The sequence below is a fragment of the Ammospiza caudacuta genome, chromosome 27 (assembly GCF_027887145.1).
Source record: "Ammospiza caudacuta isolate bAmmCau1 chromosome 27, bAmmCau1.pri, whole genome shotgun sequence".
NCBI classification, from domain to species: Eukaryota; Metazoa; Chordata; class Aves; order Passeriformes; family Passerellidae; genus Ammospiza; species Ammospiza caudacuta.
The window spans coordinates 7,265,803-7,284,277 of record NC_080619.1 but is presented as its reverse complement, the minus strand read 5'-3'; the positions used below and the strand labels follow the sequence as shown (position 1 = coordinate 7,284,277).

General features: G+C 64.4%; 2 protein-coding genes across 2 annotated transcripts; one reads left to right on the top strand and one right to left on the bottom strand.

Annotated features, from left to right (window-relative positions):
- Positions 1-1,248: 1,248 nt before the first annotated feature.
- Positions 1,249-12,667, top strand: GPR179 (G protein-coupled receptor 179). The gene is made up of 12 exons (XM_058820558.1): positions 1,249-2,081; positions 2,494-2,602; positions 3,427-3,529; positions 3,723-3,919; positions 4,038-4,106; positions 4,430-4,539; positions 5,160-5,398; positions 5,960-6,098; positions 6,323-6,428; positions 6,876-7,022; positions 7,301-10,360; positions 10,676-12,667. Exons 1-12 carry the CDS (start codon positions 1,249-1,251, stop codon positions 12,665-12,667), a joined length of 7,104 nt encoding a protein of 2,367 aa, XP_058676541.1.
- A 1,443-nt stretch (positions 12,668-14,110) lies between these two features.
- On the bottom strand, positions 14,111-18,183 carry MRPL45 (mitochondrial ribosomal protein L45). The gene is made up of 8 exons (XM_058820646.1): positions 18,109-18,183; positions 17,731-17,926; positions 17,106-17,223; positions 16,564-16,662; positions 16,086-16,134; positions 15,719-15,868; positions 14,965-15,138; positions 14,111-14,511 (listed from the first exon to the last, which is right to left on the bottom strand). The coding sequence occupies exons 1-8, from the start codon at positions 18,163-18,165 to the stop codon at positions 14,458-14,460; spliced, it is 897 nt and encodes a 298-aa protein (XP_058676629.1). The 5' UTR covers positions 18,166-18,183; the 3' UTR covers positions 14,111-14,457.
- Between the last annotated feature and the right edge of the window lie 292 nt (positions 18,184-18,475).

Here is an 18,475-nt window from a genome sequence, read left to right as displayed (position 1 = left end):
CGCCCCCGCGCTTCCGCCGCTGGCCGCGCCCCCCGGTGCCGGTCCCGCCTCCCCCGGTGGCCGCGGTCCCGCCCCGGTGCGGAGGCCGCGCCCCCGAGCCCCCCGAGCGCACGTGGAGGGGCCGCGGGGACACCCTCGGGACACGCACCGAGCCCCGCGAGCCGCTCCGAGCCTCCGCGCCCACCGGCGGCACCGGAACCCAAGGGTGGCTCCGGCTCCCACGGAAGGACCCGCTCCGAGCCCCGGGAGCCGCTCCGAGTGCCCGGTACCCACGGGCGGGAGCGGTTCCGAGCCCCGGCACCAGCCCGGTCCCGGCACCCGCGGGCACGGGGGTGTCACGGATGGCGGGGCCGGGGGGCAGCGAGAGCTCCCGGACACGGAGCTCCAGCCGTGACCCCTCGGACTCACGCCCCGCTCCGGGACCGGGGGATGCGGCGGGGGAAACTGAGGCACGGGCACGCGGCGCTTCGTACCGCGAGCCCTGCGCGGCTCTTGCCCGGTTCTGGCGGGCAGCGCGTCCCAACCGGAGCAGAGGGGACGGGAACCGGCTCTCCCCACACGTCCCCGCGGGCTGGGGCTGGGGAAGGTCATGGTTGCTTGAGACTGGAGCAAGGAAAGTGAGCACCCTTCCGTGCCTCAGTTTCCCCTCTGCACCCCGGCTCTGCTGCGTGGGACATCCCCCCGCACTTGAGGGTGGCTTCAGACCCCGCTCTTGCCCGCACCCACCGCCCCCAGCCCCACAGGGACACCCCCGTGGGTGCCACCCCCCATTCCCACCCCATGGCCCGGAGGGGGGACAGGGCACTGCGGGATTGGATCCCGCCACCGTATGGGGACCCCGCGGGCGCCCCGTTCGCCCCGGCTGCCGAGGGGCCGCGGGGAGGGGGATACGGGCAGGAAAATTCCGGCTGCGGTTGCCATGGCTTCCCATCAGGATGCGCTTGCATCACGGCCAGCCCGAGGGGCCGGGGCGCGGGGTGCCCTCGGTGCCGGTGCCCACGGGGCTCAGACCGGGGGGCTCCGGGCAGCGCCGCCGCCCGAGCGGGAGCGCGGGGGCGGGCGGGGGGGCTCCGGGCAGCGCCAGCCGCTGAACACGGTTTGGAGCCGGTGACGTCTGCTCCGGCATCGCCGAGGGAGAAGAACGGGCGGCAGAGCGCGGGGCGGGCTCCGGGCGGCTCGGGGTCCCTGCCCGCCATGCGCCGGCCGGGGGGCCCGCCGGGGGCCGGGGGGCTCCGCTGAGCCCCGGCCATGGGGCCGCGCCGCTGGCCGCTGCTCTGGGGCTTGCGCGCCGTGCTGGTGCAGGTGGCCGTGCTCACGGCGGGGCAGCGCCCGCAGCAGAGACCCCCGGGATGGTCCCCGGCCCCCTCACCCCCGTGGGCGCCCACCGCGGAGCCGGGAGCGCCGGCGGACGGCGAGGGCTCGGCGGCGGCGCTGGCGTTCCTGCGCACGGGCGATGCCGAGCGCCTGGCCCGGGCCAACTGCAGCGGCGGTGTCGCGGCGGGGGCCGCCGGGCCCGGGCCCCCCCCGGCGCTGCGGGCAGCCCTGCGAGCCGCCCCCGAGGCGCTGGCCCACGCCGCCAACTTCCTCAACATGCTCTTCCAGACCAACGACATCCGCGAGGCCAGCGTGGCCGAGGACGTGGAGTGGTACCAGGCGCTGGTGCGCAGCCTGGCCGAGGGCCACCCGTGGGTGCGCAGGGCGGTGCTGGCCCTGGACGCCCACCCGCTGGCCCCCAAGCCGCGGCTGATGCTGCAGGCCACCAAGGGGGACGGGCAGATCCTGCTGCAGGACGTGTCCGGCGCCGCTCCCAGCCTGGGCAACCTCAGCTGGGACAACGAGTGGTTCAACGCGCTCAAGTCGCAGCGGGTGCCGGCGCTCCGCAAGCGGGTGCTCAGCAATGACCTGCGCAGCCTGGAGACCCCCAAGTGGCAGCGGGGCGACAGCTACGTGGGGGACGCGGGCCACGTGCGCTGGTCCCCGCCGTTCCTGGAGTGCCGCGAGGGCCGCTTCCTGCCCGCCTGGGCCGTCACGCTCTCCTCCGCCTTCTACGGCCTCAAGCCCGACCTCAGCCCCGAGTTCAAGTAAGTGGAGCCCGGAGGGGTTCGGGGGGTGTCAGAAGGGGTGGGGGGGTGCCCCGTGTGTGTGCTGGGGGTGCAGCTGGATGTGTCACCCACCCCAGGGTGTCCCCAGTGCTCCGCCCATGTCCCTCTGCGTGTGCCTGCAGGTGCGCAGGGGTTTGTACACATCCCCAGGCATGGGGGTGACTCCCTGTTCCCCCCTCGGTGTCCCCTGTGCTGCCCACCGTGCACTGCCACCCCCTGTCACTGCTGTGCTGGTGGCGGTGAGCCGGGCTGGGACCCCTCCCGGGATTTGGGGGGTCCCTGCTGCACCCCGGTGCACGGGGAGCCAGTGGGGAGGGAAGGGTCGGCTGGGATCAGTCCCAGAGCCCACGGCCCCATTTCCCCCCCTGGGCTCACCCGTCCCTGGCCACAGGGGGGTCGTGCGGGTGGACGTGGAGCTGCGGGACGTGGCCATCGACCAGTGCTCCAGCGGGCCGGGCTGGTTCTCGGACACGCATCGCTGTGACCTCAACAGCACCCAGGTACCGCGCCCCGGCACCCCGCACCCCATCCTGCCCCGCCAGGAGCGGGGTACCCCGCATCCCAGCACCCCCGGAGCCCCGGCCGGGCTGCCCGTGCCCCTGTCCCTCCCTCCGGGCTGAGCTTTATCCTCTCCTGGCGATCCATCTGCTTCGCTCAGCTGCTCTCGCACCGCGGTGAGAGGTTTATTGTGCAAATCTTCCCTCCCCACCGCCAGCCGCGCCGTGTGACCCGGCTGCTCCGTGCCCGGGCACCGCGGGGACGGTGGGCACGGGGCCTGGCAGCAGCACCGCGGTGCCTGCAGCAGAGCCCGAGCGGTGCCCTTGCGTTTCGGGGCTGGGCACAACCGGGCAGGGCGAACCTGCAGCCGCCCAGCCTTGGGGTCCATCCAGAGCTGTCCCCAGGCGGGAAAGGCGTCGCCAGCTCCTGTTTCCTACCAGCGATGCCTTCCAGAGGGCCGGGCCCGGGCCCGGGCATCCCTCCAGAAAACAACAATGCCCAGGGAGCCGCCAGCGCGGCCGCCGGGGCAGGAGGCGGCCGGGGGGGATTAGGGAGCGGGGCCCGGGCCCAGGCTGCCGTCACGGCTGGGCAGGATTAGGGCGCTCGCTGCATTAGGTGTCCATTTAGGTTTTAGGGAGGGATTTGGGGCCAAGCTTTGGGTTTTAATTCTGAAATGTTTAACCACTGATTCCTCGCGGCTCTGGGGGAGGATGGCGTGGGGTCAGGTAGCCGTGAGCTGGGGGCTGCTGGAGCCCCTGGGGCAGGGGGATTTGGGGACAGAGGGGATGCAGGGGGTGGGGGACGTGTCTCAGGCTGTCTCCTTCAGTGTGTCCCCCAGGAGAGCCGCGGCTTCGTTCTCGGGAGGTACCTGTGCAGGTGCAAGCCGGGTTTCTATGGGACTGATGGAGTGGCCAGCGGTGCCTGGGCAGGTGGGTTGTCCCTGCTGTCCCCAGTGGCACACGGATACAGCAGTGGGGACCAGGGCTGGGGGGCTCTGGGGACACAGAGCACGTGCCCTGGTGTAGGGGGTGCCACCAGGCCCTGGGATGTGCTGATGCCACCCTGGATGTGCTGATCCCACCCCAATGCCACGATCCCACCTGGCCGTCGCTCTGTCCCCAGGCGTGGCAGGGACAGACGGGGGGTCCCGGCTGGGGTGCCGGCCGTGCCGCCCGGGCTGTGCCACCTGCGAGGACGACACGCCCTGCCTGACCCAGGAGGACCAGGTGCTGCGGGCAGCGGTGCTGTCGTGCCAGGCCTGCTGCATGCTGGCCATCTTCCTCAGCATGCTCGTGTCCTACCACTTCCGACGGAGCAAGGCAAGCCGTCCCCGTGTCCCCCTGCTCCGCTGCCACCCCAAACCCTGCAGGGTCGGGGATCCCCCTGCCCTGGCCCTGGCCCCTCCGAGGCTGCACCCTCACGCTGGTATCCCTGCAGAGAATCCGCACATCGGGAATCATCCTGCTGGAGACCATCCTCTTCGGCTCCCTCCTCCTCTACTTCCCTGTGAGTCCCCAGCGCTGGAAAGCTCCAGGATGGGGTTTCCAGGATGGAGCTGCCCCACGCAGGGCACGGCTCCATCTAATTGTTAATTTTGCTGGCACGGTCCCTGGGGGCTGCCGTATAAACCTTCTCAGAAAACCAAATCCCTTTTCTCCCGCTGCCTGCGGGAATTAATCCCTGCCCAAATCCCCTCTCCCTCCCGCACGAGTGCAGAGGGTGCTGCAGGGTCACGGGGGAGGGTGGCACAGGGCTGGCCTGGAAAGCAGGGGGCTCCTGAGGCTGGGGCAGGTGGGATCCAGCCCGGATCCCTCTCTCCTGTGCTCCAGGTGTTCATCCTGTACTTCAAGCCGAGCATCTTCCGCTGCATCGTCCTGCGCTGGGTGCGGATGCTCGGCTTCGCCATCGTCTACGGCACCATCACCCTCAAGCTCTACAGGTAGCTCGGACAGGGGGCTGGGGGCTTGGGACCCCCACAGCAGGAAGGGTTTGGGTCTCAGGACCCCCACAGTGGAAAGGGGTTGGGTGCTAAGGACACCCATGGTAGGGAGGGCTCAGGGAGGCTGAGGGGCTTGGGACGCCCACAGTGGGGAAGACTGGAGGCTCAGGGCTCACGGAGTGGGGAGGGCTTGGGATCCCCAAAATAGGATGGGTTGGGGTCCCAGTGGGATGGATTGGGGTCTCACTGGGACAGTCAAGGGTCTCAGTGGGACAGGCAGGGGTCTCAGTGGGACAGCCAGGCTCTCACCTTGCTGCCCCCGGCAGGGTGCTGAAGGTGTTCCTGTCACGCTGGGACAGTCAGGAGTCTCACTGGGATGGTTGGGGTTCTCACTGGCACAGTGAGGAGTCTCACTGGGATGGGCAGGGCTCTCACCCCGCTGCCCCCGGCAGGGTGCTGAAGGTGTTCCTGTCACGCTGGGACAGTCAGGGGTCTCACTGGGATGGTTGGGGTTCTCACTGGCACAGTGAGGGGTCTCAGTGGGATGGGCAGGGCTCTCAGTAGGACAGTCAGGGGTCTCACTGGGACGGTTGGGGGTCTCACCCCGCTGCCCCCGGCAGGGTGCTGAAGGTGTTCCTGTCGCGCTCGGCCCAGCGCGCTCCCTACGTGTCGAGCGGGCGGGTGCTGCGCATGCTGGCGCCCATCCTGCTGCTGGTGCTGTGGTTCCTGGCGGCCTGGACCATCGGCATGCTGGAGAACGCCCGCAAGAACATCCCGCTGGTCATCCGCACCCAGACCAGCCGCGGCCTGCACTTCTCCATCTGCGGCCACGACTGCTGGGACTACATGATGGTCATCGGTGAGACCGGCCCCCGGCAGGGCTGGGGTCCCCACGGCCCCCAGATCCCACCCCGGGCACGTGGGGCTTTCATTCTCTTATCCATTGAATCTTCCTGAAAGCTGCAAGGATCTGGGATCCCCACAGACCCACAACCCCATCCCATAATTTGGGGCTTTCATTCTCTTACTCATTTAAACTTCCTGAAAGCTGCAAGGATCTGGGGTCCCCATTGGTCCCATCCCGTAACTGTGGGGCTTTCATTCCTTTGCCTGTTTAATCCTTCTAGGAAGGTGCAAGGTTCCCACAGCCCTGGGACCCCATCCCATAATTTGGGGCTTTCATTCCCTTGTCCCTTTAATTGTCCTGGAGGTTTCAAGGAGGGTTGGGGTCCCCCATCCTCCCCCTGAGCATCCCCTGGGGTTGAGTCCCAAACTTTGGGAAGGCCGTGCTGGGGGACGCTCCAGACCCGGCTGCAACCCTGCACATTCCGGGGTGAGGGTGGTGGGCAGCAGCTGAGCACCCCAAAAGCTGCCGGGGCTGGCTGTGGCCGCTCAGGGCGTGTCCTGCTCTGCCCCACAGCCGAGATGCTGTTCCTGCTGTGGGGCAGCTTCCTGTGCTATGCCACGCGCGCCGTGCCCTCGGCCTTCCACGAGCCCCGCTACATGGGCATCGCCCTGCACAACGAGCTCATGGTCTCTGCCACCTTCCACGTGGTCAGGTAGGGCCAGGGACCGAGGTTCCCACCCCTGGGGATGCTCAGGAGCCGTGCCAAGGTGGGGAGAGGTTGGGTGCTCTGGATCTGCAGAGGAAAGGGGGTTTGGGAGCTCGGGAATCCCATAGTGGGAAGGGTTTGAGGTTTGGGTGGCCAGGCAGGGGGGTTGTGGCTCTGGAGGTGGGGAGGGGCTGTGGTGGCAGCTGGCACTGCCCTCCTGGTCCCTCCAGGTTCCTGATTGTCCCCTCGCTGCACCCGGACTGGACTCTGCTGCTCTTCTTCGCTCACACCCACGGCACCATCACCATGACCCTGGCCCTGCTCTTCATCCCCAAGGTATCCCAGGGAAGGAACGGAGCTGGGAAGGGGCTGGAGCACCACGAGAGGCTCAGGGAGCTGGGGGGGCTCAGCTGGGAGAACAGGAAGCCCAGAGGGACCTTCTGGCTCTCCACAAGGCCCTGACAGGACCTGGGGAGGGTCGGGCTCTGCTCCCAGGGAATGGGGCCAGGGGAGGTTTGGGTTGGATATCGGGGAAATTTCTCATGGAGAGGGTGATCAGCATTGGAACAAGTGGAGTCCCCACCCCTGGAAGTGCTCCAGAAGGTGTGGATGTGGCACTGGGGACCTGGGCAAGCGGCGGCTCTGTCGGCGCTGGGGGAACAGCTGGACCTGCTGACCTCAGAGAGCATTTCCAGCCCCACAATTCCATCGCTAACACTCATCCCAGGGGCTCAGGGAGCGGGGACAGGACCCCCCGAGTGACTCCCCCGTGTCCCCCGGCAGTTCCTGCACACGGGCTCGCCGCTGCGGGAGGAGATCACGGCCGAGGTGTACGAGGACGAGCTGGACATGCGGCGCTCGGGCTCCTGCATGAACAGCAGCATCGCGTCCGCCTGGAGCGAGCACAGTCTCGACCCCGATGACATTCGGGTGGGTGGCACACTCAGGACCTTCTTTTGACGCTAGCTGTGCAGAGTAAGAGGTGCCTTTCGCAATCTTTTCCTGATGCAAAGCAGAGGGAGGGGACGAGGGGGTGCGGGGTGACCCCACCCGGGTGGGCGAACCCGCTGCGTTCTCTGGGCAGCGCGGGGGGCTCCGGGGACACGGGGATGACCCGGGGCTCGGCGGAGCGCTCCCGTCCGCAGCCCCCGCTGTAGGCGCTCTCCTCTCTCCCTTTTCTCTGCCGCGTCCCCCCGCCCGCGGCGCAGGAGGAGCTGAAGAAGCTTTACCGACAGCTAGAGGTGCACAAGACGTGGCGGATGGCGAGCAACAACCCGCACCTGGCCAAGAAGCGCAGCTCCCGCCGCAGCCTCGCCCGCTCCATCCTGCGCCGCAGCGGCGCCGAGCTGGCCGAGAGCGCGTCCCGCCGCAGCAGCGCCGGGGAGCGGCCGGGGACCCCGTCCCGCCGCGGCTCCTCGGCCAAGCGGCTCGCGGATGCCGCCGGGCCCGGCCTGAGGATGCGGGACGAGAGCTCCCGGCGCCGCTCCTCAGCCCTGCGCAAGTCCCGCAGCTCCGAGGGGCCCCCGCGGGAGCCCCGCCGAGGGTCGCGCACCCCCAGCCCGCCCCAGGAGCCTCCGCCGGCGGCCGTGACCGACCTGGAGCAATCGGACAGCGACTCGCTGGACGCCGCCCCGCTCCTGTGCAAATCGGCCAGCGCCCAGAACCTGGCGGGGCCCTGGCCGCGCCCCCCGGGCCGCGCCCCGCCGCTGCAGAAGTCGCACAGCGCTGTCACCGGGGCGCGGGACGCGGCGCTGCTGGCCGCCCGCAGGGCCACCCGCGAGCAGTGGCACGGCGCCCGCCACCTGTCCGCGCCCGCCCCGGGGGTCGCCAGCGGCACCGCGACGCCCCCGAGCCCCGCCGAGAGGGGCCCGCACGACGGCGACGCCAAGGGACACAAGCATGTCACCTACGCGCCCATCAAGAGCGTCAGCGTGGACAGCGCCCACCCCGGCAGGAAGGTGCGGGTGACCGTGAGGAAAACGCCCCCCGCGCCCCCCGTGCGCTACCAGAGCCTGCAGCGCTCGGGGACGCTCGGGGACGGCGCGGAGCCACCCCCGGTGCCCCCGGGGCAGGCGGGAGAGGCGCAGGGGACAGCAGGGCACGGCCCGGAGCGCGCGTCCCTCCCGAATGGGAAGGGCAGGCCGCCGGCCCCGAGCGCCAGCTCGGCGCACGTCTGTCCCTGGGAGCTGGTGCAGGACGAGATCCTGGGCAGGAAACACAGGGCGGCAGAGGCAGCGGAGCCGGGGAGCCCCGGGGACACAGCGGCCGCCACCCCCGGGCCCAAGCCGGCCCCCACGAAGAGTTTCCGGAGTCTGGGGCTCGCCATCAAAGCCCTCAACCGCTCCAGGGGGAAGAGCATCCTGAAAGGGAAGAGCGAGGGCAGCCTCAGGAAGAGGGGGAGCAGCCGGAGGGAGAGGTCCGGCCCGGCAGAGGCCTCGGCCGCGTCCCTCGGCGGGGCCAGCCCCGAGGGGAGCGGGCAGAGCCTCGAGGTCCCCGCGCTGCAGCACAACAACAACGCCGCCACCCCCGGGGAGGCCGCGGGCTGGGGGGACAGCGGAACAGGAGAACGGGACAGGCTGGCCGCGGGGACAGGCCGTGGGGACAGAGCGGCAGAGGAGCCCAGCGCTGCCCGGGAGGACGCGGGCACCGCTCTGGAGCCGCCCAGCGCGGGCCACCAAGGAGCTGAACGTGCCCCGGAGGTGGCACGGGTACAGCCCCGGGAAGGGGAGCAGGCTCCGGCCGTGGATCTGGGGGAGGACGTTCCTGCGGTCACAGCGGAGGAAGGGACACTGGAGGAGCCCGAGGGGACCAGCAGGTCCTTCCAGCCCAGGGACCACCCGGAGGAGGAGCAGCCGCCCGCGAAGCCCACCCCGAGCAGCGTGCGGGGGGCGAGGCCGCCCGGAGGGCTCGGAACGCCGGCAGGAAGGGGAGCCTTGCTGCGCCAGGCCGCCATCGCTCCCCGGGAGGATGGAGGGAGCCCAGAGAGCCCGGAGAAGGCGCTGGAAGAGCGGAGCAGCCGGCCCGAGCCCGAGCGGGGCCCTGGAAGGAGCTGGAGCGGCGCCGGGAGCGCGCAGGGAGAGCTCGGTGCTGGGGGAACGCGGGGAGATGCCAGCCCCAAAGCAGGAGCCGGCCCTGGGAAGGGCCGCAGTGAGGGGGATTCTCAGCGCTCTGCGGGCACGGAGATACCGCCAGGGCTGCCCAAAGAGGCCCTGAAGCAAGCGGAGGGCAAGAGGGCTGAGGTGTGCCCGTGGGAGAGCCGGGAACAGGGAAGGAGTGTCCGAGCAGAAATCTGCCCCTGGGACACAGAGGGGGCTCCGCCGGATCAGGGATCCCCCAGATCTGGAGAAGGTGTGGAGCAGCCTGGCACGGAGCTCACAGAGAAACCCCCTGCTCTGCCCAAACCCTCACCCCAGCGGGCTGGAACCACGGAGAGCAAAAAGGCAAACATCTGTCCCGGGGAGGTGGAGGATGAGCTGCGCCCAAAACCAGAGATCTGCCCCTGGAAAGAGGCTGCAGCTCCGTCAGGGAAGGAGAGATTGGGGCAGGACACGCGTGGCACTCCCAAAAGGGAAGAAAAAGTGGGATCCAGAGCACCAGAAAAGGGAAAGCATCCCCCCGCCAAAGCCCTGCCCAAATCTCCTTCAGGGAGACCCCAGAGCACGGAGAAGGCAGAGATCTGTCCTTGGGAGACTCAGGGCTCTAAATCCAGTGACAAAGCCGAAATCTGTCCCTGGGAGGTGGCTGAGCCTCAGCTGGAGAAAGGAACAGCGCCAAGTAAGGAGAAACTCCCATCAAGAGAAGCCTCCAAAGCTGTGGAGAAGGGGAGCCAAGATCGAGAGTCCATCTGTCCTTGGGAGAGCCTGGACACGGAGCAGCCCCCGGGCAAACCCCAGACTGGGAGCTCAGCACTGCCCAAAGCCCCTTCAGGGAAATCCCAGAGCTCAGAGAAGGCAGAGATCTGTCCTTGGGAGAGTCAGGATGTTGAATCCAGCAGCAAAGCTGAGATCTGTCCCTGGGAGGTGGCTGATCAACCCTCGGGTAAAGAGAAGCCCAGACAGGACAAAGAGGATCCATCCAGGGTGAGCAGAAGCCCTTCCACAAGTCAAGGACTCCTGAAGGAAGTGGGAGCTTCCTTCACTTCTGGAAAGAAGGACCGAGAGTCCATCTGTCCATGGGAGAGCCCAGACACGGAGCAGCCCCCGGCCAAACCCCAGACTGGGAGCTCAGCACTGCCCAAAGCACCTTCAGGGAAATCCCAGAGCTCGGAGATCTGTCCCTGGGAGAGTCAGGACCTCAAATCCAGTGACAAAGCTGAGATCTGTCCCTGGGAGGTGGCTGAGCCTCAGCTGGAGAAAGGAATAGTCTCAAGTAAGGAGAGACTCCCAAGAAAAGAAGAGACCAAAGCTCTGGAGAAAGGAGGCAGAGACAGAGAGTCCATCTGTCCTTGGGAGAGTCCGGACACAGAGCAGCCTCTGGTCAAACCCCAAACTGGGAGCTCAGCACTGCCCAAAGCACCTTCAGGGAAATCCCAGAGCTCAGAGAAGGCACAGATCTGTCCCTGGGAGTCTCAGGACATTGAATCCAGCAGCAAAGCCGAGATCTGTCCCTGGGAAGCAGCTGAACCTCCCTCCCAGCAGCCAAATGCAAAGCAGGGCCCTGCCGTGGGCCCCAAGGGGGACAAGCGCATCACGCGCCAGGCAGCGCTGGCCAGCCCCGAGAGATCCCTGGACAGCAGGGACAGAGCGTCCGTCTGTCCGTGGGACAGCCCGGACACAGGACAGCCTCTGGTGAAACCCCAGAGCTCAGCACTGCCCAAAGCAGCCCCAGGGAAATCCCAGAGCTCGGAGAAGGCAGAGATCTGTCCTTGGGAGACTGAATCCAGCAGCAAAGCTGAGATCTGTCCCTGGGAGTCTCAGGACTCTAAATCCAGTGACAAAGCTGAAATCTGTCCCTGGGAGGTGGCTGAGCCTCAGGTGGAGAAGGGAACAGCCCCAGGAAAGGAGAAACTCCCAGGAAAAGAAGCCTCTAAAGTTCTGGAGAAGGGGAGCAGAGACCGAGAGTCCATCTGTCCTTGGGAAAGCCAAGACATGGAGCAGCCCCCGGGCAAACCCCAGACTGGGAGCTCAGCACTGCCCAAAGCAGCTCCAGGGAAATCCCAGAGCTCCGAGAAGGCAGAGATCTGTCCCTGGGAGAGTCAGGACATTGAATCCAGCAGCAAAGCTGAAATCTGTCCCTGGGAAGTGGCTGAGCCTCAGCTGGAGAAGGGAACAGGCCAAAGTAAGGGTAAACTCCCAGGAAGAGAAACAAGCAAAGCTCTGGAGAAAGGGAACAGAGAGAGGGAATCAATCTGTCCTTGGGAGAGCCTGGACACAGAGCAGCCCCTGGCCAAACCCCAGACTGGGAGCTCAGCACTGCCCAAAGCCCCTTCAGGGAAATCCCAGAGCTTGGAGAAGGAAGAGATCTGTCCTTGGGAGTCTCAGGATGTTGAATCCAGCAGCAAAGCTGAGATCTGTCCCTGGGAGATGGCTGAACCTCAGCTGGAGAAGGGAACAGTCCCAGGTAAGGAGAAACTCCCAAGAAAAGGGGAGACCAAAGTTCTGGAGAAGGGGAGCAGAGAGAGGGAATCGATCTGTCCCTGGGAGTCTCAGGACTCTAAATCCAGTGACAAAGCCGAAATCTGTCCCTGGGAGGTGGCTGAGCCTCAGGTGGAGAAGGGAACAGCCCCAGGTAAGGGTAAACTCCCAGGAAAAGAAACATCTAAAGTTGTGGAGAAGGGGAGCAGAGACCGAGAGTCCATCTGTCCTTGGGAAAGCCAAGACATGGAGCAGCCCCAGGCCAAACCCCAGACTGGGAGCTCAGCACTGCCCAAAGCAGCCCCAGGGAAATCCCAGAGCTCCGAGAAGGCAGAGATCTGTCCCTGGGAGTCTCAGGATGTTGAATCCAGCAGCAAAGCTGAAATCTGTCCCTGGGAGGTGGCTGAGCCCCAGGAGAAAGGAACTGGCCCAGGTAAGAAGCTCCCACCAAGAGAAGCCTCCAGAGCTGTGGAGAAGAGCAGCAGAGACCAAGAGCCCATCTGTCCATGGGAGAGCCCAGACACAGAGGAGCTGTCCCTGAAATCTGCAGTGGGGAAGGAGCCATCCAAGAAATCCGACAGCACGGAGAGCAGGAAATCTGAGATCTGCCCCTGGGAAGCAGCAGAGCCCCTTGGGCTGGAGGAGGCAATCTCCCAGCCAGGTGTGCAGCCCCAGGCAGCCCAGAGAGGTTCCCCTGCAGGGAAGGGACAGCCGGGAGCCGGCACCGTGTCTCCAACACTGCTGGAGAGATCCGGGGGCAGATCCCCGGGGCAGGCCGAGCACAAGCCCCTGCGCCGGCTCCTGCCCGGCATGCAGCGCCCGGGGGCGGGCAGCAGCTCCAGCCCCGGCGCTGGCCTGGCCGAGGTTCGTCCTTGGGAGGCTGGGGAGGCTCCGGCAGCACCTGCCGAGCCCAGCTTGGGCACGAGGAAAAGCTCGGAGGTGTGTCCGTGGGAGGAGGAGAGCACGGAGCCCTCCGGAGCCCGGGATGGGGGCGGGCTGTGAGGGGCTCCATCCATCCATGGATCCATCCCTCCACTCATCCATGGATCCATGCATCCATCCACGGACCCATGCCTCTGTCCTTTCTCTCTATCCATCCCTCCGTGGATCCATCCCCAGATCCATCCTGATCCCCCCTGCCCAGCCCCGGAGTTGGACTGGGGGGCCCTGGAGGTGTGAAGCTGAAGGTCCTGGTTGTGTAATTTTGTGTAAATACAGGAAATAAACTGAATTATCTATGGAGTGTGCTCAGACAGAGGCTCGCTGTGAGGTGGGGAAGAGCTGGGAAGGGGCTGGAGAGGAAACCCAGCAGTGCAGGGGTTGGGTGGCAGAGGCTGGAGAGGGGCTGGCTGGAAGGAAAGGCCATTCTCCCAAAAAATCCACATTCCACCCAAAAAAAAAAAAACCCTTTTCATTCAGAGTCAGGGCTGGGGAACCCCAGAGAACCCCAGGTTTGGAGGGAAGGGACCTTAAATCCCACGCAGGGACACCTCCCACTGTCCTTGGGCACTGCCAGGGATGCCACAGCTTCTCTGGGAATTCCTCCCCAGTATTCCATCCCTCCTGCCCTCTGGCAGAGGGAGCCCATTCCCTGTGTCCTGTCCCCTCATCCCTCTCTCCACCTTCCCCGCAGCCCCTTCAGGGAATCCTCAGTGAGGTCACCCCAAAAATCCCCTTTTCCTGAACAATCCCAATCCTCTCCTCCCTCAGGAATAATTCCATCCCCTCCTGCCCTGAGATGCACGGAGGGATCTGAGCTCCACACTCAGCTCCTGAGCCAGGCAGGGGCTCCATGGAGGAGATTTTGTTTTTCAGGAGCAGAGGGATTGTGACACCCCTGTGACATCCCCAAGGACATGGCAGGGATTCCTCTGCTGGCTGCTCTCCCAGCACAGCACAAAGGGGAGGCCCTGCCCTCCCAAAAGGAACACCGAGGAGCCAACAGGAGCCACAGCTCCTCTTTCACAGCTCTGCAAAATCCCTCTCGAGGAAGAAACAAAAATCCCCTGAACTCTCCCACGCTCTGGAAGAGGCTGAGTGAAAAAGCAGGGCCAGAAGGAGAAAAGGGTTTGTTTTGGGTGAGCAGGGAGGGCTTTGCTTTGTGAGTGAGGAGAACTGGCTGAGCAGAGCAGGAAGAGAGGAGACTCACAGAGGAGGAAGAATAAAATGTGTTTTCCCAACCAGGCAAAGCAGGGACAGCTGCAAATGTCCCCGTGTCCACAGGATGGTGCCACTCCCTCAGTGACAGCACCAGCTCTGCACCAACCCCAGCCCTTGTGAGGAACCAAAACTGAAATTAAACCCAATTACCAGCTGTGCTGCAGCTCCTCTGGGAAACACCAACGGCAGCACCCCCCTCCTCACAGAACTTGATTTAAATTTTCCTAGTTTCTGTTAAAAGATAGGAGTTTGGGAATCAGCAGAGAAAGAGACGGGGAAAAACGGTGCCAAAGCCACTGGTGAAGCTTTAATGACTGAGCAGCAGCTCTGTGACCCCTCCCATGGGGGTGACAAATATTCCCAGGGCTCTCCCATGGAATTCAGGACAGAGGGTGGCTGGGGATGCTCCCAAGGCTCCTCATCCTCATGGGAACCCAGCGAGGGTGAGGCTGCAGCACACGGAGTGTGGGACAGCGCCAAGCTCCTCCCAGAGCTCATCCAGATCCTGCTCCCAGCCCCTCAAAGGACAAATCTGGGGTGGCTGGAACACATTGCTGAAGGCACAGCCACATCCAACACATTCCCAGTCTTCCCTGCTGGCCTGTTTGTCCCTGTCCACATTCCGGAACTTTCTACTTTGCTGTTTCATGCTCCTGTGAGGGATCCGGGGCTGGAATCATCACGGTCTGCAAAAGCAAGGGACAAAAATCAGCAAGAAAATGGGAGCAGAAGGATTCTGGAAAGGGACAAAAGGGGTTCAGAGGGAGGCAGGAGGAGGGAATGGGATGGGAAGCCTCGAATTTTACTGGAATCCTCCCCTCCTTCTTTCCCAAGATCTGTTTGTAGTAACACAGGGAGGCAGAGACACTTATGGAGGTTGGGCACAGGGGGAAATAATTCCCAAAATTATCCCAGACTGTCCTCAGCCATTCCAGGCCCTCAACCTCCTAATTCCAGCTCCCAGGTGCTGCAGGGAACAATTCCATGGACGTTCCAAACAGCTCTGCCCATGGATGAACCCCCCCACCTTTCTTTCCCAGGCAGCTCAGCCTTGTCCAGAATGATCCGCAGGGAGCTGCAATTTCCCCAGGGATTTGCATTTTTCCCCCAGGGATTTGCATTTTCCAGCCTTTTCCCACCTTAATGATGGGATCCTTGGGTGGGGCCCACTCTGGGACGATCTTGCCGTGCATCCTCCAGGTTCCATAGGGGTTCACCAGGTACCTCTCAAACACAACGTACTCCAGAACATCCTTGGGAATCTCCTCCCCGCCGTACATCAGCCGCCCAAAGCGGTCATAGATGGCCAAAATCTGTCAAGAGATCCAAAAAATAACCCCAGGATGGATGGGGTTGGAGTGACCTGGGATAATGGGAGGTGTCCCTGCCCACGGGATGGGATTTAAGGGATTTCAACCCAAAAAAGGCTGGAATCTCTGTGCTGGGCTGGCAGCAGGTTGGGGTTGGTAAGGGAAGATGGAGGGAGGGATTTTCATAGGAGGAAAGGCTGGGAAAATGGGGATTTTTCATCCTGGAGAAGGCTCTTGGGTGACCTATGTGACCCCCCAGAAAAACCTGGGAAAATTGGGATTGATCATCCTGGAGAAGGCTCCTGGACGATCCAAGTGACCTTCCAGGAAAGGCTGGGAAAATTGGGATTGTTCACCCTGCAGAAGGCTCCTGGACGACCCAAGTGACCTTCCCAGGTAAGGCTGGGAAAATTGGGATTGTTCACCCTGGAGAAGGCTCCTGGATGACCCAAGTGACCTTTCATGACAAGCTGGTAAATCTGGGCCTGTCCCTCCCGGAGAAGGCTCCTGTGTGACCCGGGGCAGCAGGGGTGTCCCTGCCCTGGCCTGGGTGGGACTGCAGCCCCCCTCAGCCGGGGCTCACCTGGCGGCTGTGCATCCTCACCGTCACCTGCCCGTAGAGGTTGCCGCGGTTCAGGATGCCCTCACAGCGCACGTGCACCACCCTGGGGGGCTCCAGGGACTCCAGGAACCGCCAGCGGATGGTTTTGTACCTGTTCCCTCGCACCATGTCCTGCCAGCAGAGACCGGCTCGGAATTAATGAAATCATTAACCATTTGTTCGCTCCTGACAGCAAAAACCAGCTCCAGCACTGGAACAGCCACGACCCCACGCCTGGGAGGGATTGTTGGGATTGTGCTGGGCAGGGCCAGGGCTGGGTTGCTGATCCTGGGGGTCCCTTCCATCCACCTGAGAAACCCCAAAATTCCCCAAAATTCCAGGCACTTACGGGGTAGCAGCGCTCCGTCACCAGGGAGTGAAGCTTCTGCTTGTTAAAGCTGCAGAGGAAACACTCTGGTCAATTCAGCACAGGAAAGGAGGTTCCTCAAAAATCCCTGCTTTCCCCTCACAAATCCCACCTTTCCTCCCACACATATTCCTGCTTTCCCCCCCACACAAATTCCTTTAAATTCTCCCCATACAAATTCCTGCTTTCTCCTCAAACTCCTTAAATTCTTCCCACACAAATTCCTGCAATTCTCCCCGAAAATTCCAGCTTTCCCCCCACACAAATTCCACCTTTTCCTCCCACACAAATTCTGCCTTTCCCTCCCCACAAATTCCTGCATTTCCCCCTCACACATTCCTACTTTCCCCCCACACAAATTCTGCATTTCCCACACAAATCCCGCCTTTTCCCCCCACACAAATCCCACTACATTTTCCCCACAAATTCCAGCTCCCCATGGGTCAGGGAAGGGCCTTACTTTGCCAGGGAGTTGTGGGCCTCAATAAATATCTCCTGGGCTTTCTCAGGGAAGGTTTTGGTGCTGAAATCCGGGTCGTGATCCTTGATCTTCCGCAGGCTGGGAAAGAATAAAATTCAGGGAAGAACAGAATTGGAGCCATCCTGGATATTTGGATCCTACAGGATTCAATCCCAGCTTTTACCAGCTCAGAATCTGAGATCCCCCACTAAGACAAAACCTTCAGGTGGTCACGAAAGAGCCAGATCTAAAGAATGCCAAAAAAATTGGGAGTGCACAGCGTGGCTGCTCCCAGCAGGAGAGGGGAAGGGGAAACAACAACAAAAATGGGAAAAACAGGGAGGAAACAACCCCTTAATCCTAAAAATCATCCAGAGATCCCTCAGCCCCCCCACAGAGGGGGTTTGGTGGGGGTTGAGAGGATGTGGGGGGATTTGGGGGGGTCCCGGGTGGGAACTGGGGAGGACTATCTCCCATGGACAGACCCAGGACAGGCCAAGCAGCAGGGTAATTACGCTAATTAGCTAACAAGGGGTACGTACGCCAGCTGGGAGGCCGCTGTCTGCCTCAGCTTCTGCATCTGCTGCTTCACCCCGTCCTTGGACAGCGAGGTCAGGCGGGCATCACCCTCGGGAGGGACGTAGGGATCCATGATCTCAGCTGGGGTGGGAAAAGCAGCTCAGGATGAGGCTCAGAGCCCAGGGAATGAACAAGGGAAATGGGAGAATTTCCGAGAGAATTCCTGGATAAAGCTCATACACAGGTTCTGCTCTCTGCTGTTCCCTCACAGCCCAGGGAAGAGGGGAAATAGCTTCAAAATGAAGTTTAGAGGGGATTTTGGGAAGGAATTCCTCCGTGAGAGGGAGGGAAGGGGCTGAGATGGAATTCCCAGAGAAGCTGCCCCTGGATCCCTGCAACAGTCCCAGACAGGGCTTGGAGCCATGTGGGACAGAGGGAGGTGTCCCTGCCCATGGCAGGGGTGGCACTGGAGGGCCTTTCCCAACCCAGACCCCCCTGGGATTCCAGGATTCAAGGAAAAGGCACCAACAGCTTTGGCGATCAGGCAGGGAGGCCTCTCCCCGGGCCAGAGGGAACAGTGGGGAAGGAATTCCGCCCGATTCTCTGTCACATCACCCGGGCCAGGCCGAGTGCGCCGCGCTGCCGTACCCGTGCAGGCCAGGAAGAAGGTGCGCTCCACGCGCTCGTCCGGGAAAACCGGCGCCGCGCACCGGAGCCGCCGCTCCCGCTCCTCAGGGCTCAGCTCCCGGGCCCACTCGGGCAGCCGCGGGCCCTTCCTCCTGCTCCTCACCGGCACAAGCACACAGGGCGGCAGCGCCCCGGGACGGAGCAGGGACTCGGCGGCCTGAGGGGAGGCAAAGGCAGAGCCCGAGTGAGCCCAGCAGCGCCAGGCCTGAATTGATTTCCCCTCTCGCCCCGCGCGCGCCACGGCCCCCGGCGCTTTCCCTCACCCTCAGCGCCCACCCCGCTCCTCCCGCGGCCCCACGGCCGCTCCGCGGCGCCCTCAGGCCGCTCTCCCGGCCTCACCTTCCAGCAGAGCCGCGGGGCCCCGCGGCCCAGCCCCGCCGCCATGGCGGCCGCCATCTTTACCCCGCCGCGGGGGATGGCGGGAACGGGAGGGCGGGGCCGCGCGCGGAGGGAGGGGAATGTGTGGGCGGGGCCGCGCGGGGCGCGCGCGCGCGCGCGGAAGGGGCGTGGCCGGCGGGAGCTCGCGCCGCGCCCGCGAGTGGAAAATTCCATCGGCTGCGGAGGCCGGGGAGGGGCGGGGCCAGCGCGGGAGGCTCCGCCCACCCCCCGAGCGCGCGGAGGGGGGACCCCCGTGCGTGGTGCAGTGCGGGGGGCGGGGGGGGGTGGCACTGCCCCCATCCCCCACCCCCCACACGGGTCACGTGCG

Coding starts and splice junctions, on each gene's coding strand:
- GPR179 (XM_058820558.1), top strand. CDS start 1,249: ATGGGGCCGCGCCGCTGGCCGCTGCTCTGGGGCTTGCGCGCCGTGCTG. Junction 2,082..2,493: donor GACCTCAGCCCCGAGTTCAA/GTAAGTGGAGCC, acceptor CCCTGGCCACAG/GGGGGTCGTGCGGGTGGACG. Junction 6,099..6,322: donor GCCACCTTCCACGTGGTCAG/GTAGGGCCAGGG, acceptor TGGTCCCTCCAG/GTTCCTGATTGTCCCCTCGC.
- MRPL45 (XM_058820646.1), bottom strand. CDS start 18,165: ATGGCGGCCGCCATGGCGGCGGGGCTGGGCCGCGGGGCCCCGCGGCTC. Junction 17,927..18,108: donor CCCCGCGGCTCTGCTGGAAG/GTGAGGCCGGGA, acceptor GCCTCCCCTCAG/GCCGCCGAGTCCCTGCTCCG. Junction 17,224..17,730: donor CTTCTTCCTGGCCTGCACGG/GTACGGCAGCGC, acceptor TTCCCACCCCAG/CTGAGATCATGGATCCCTAC.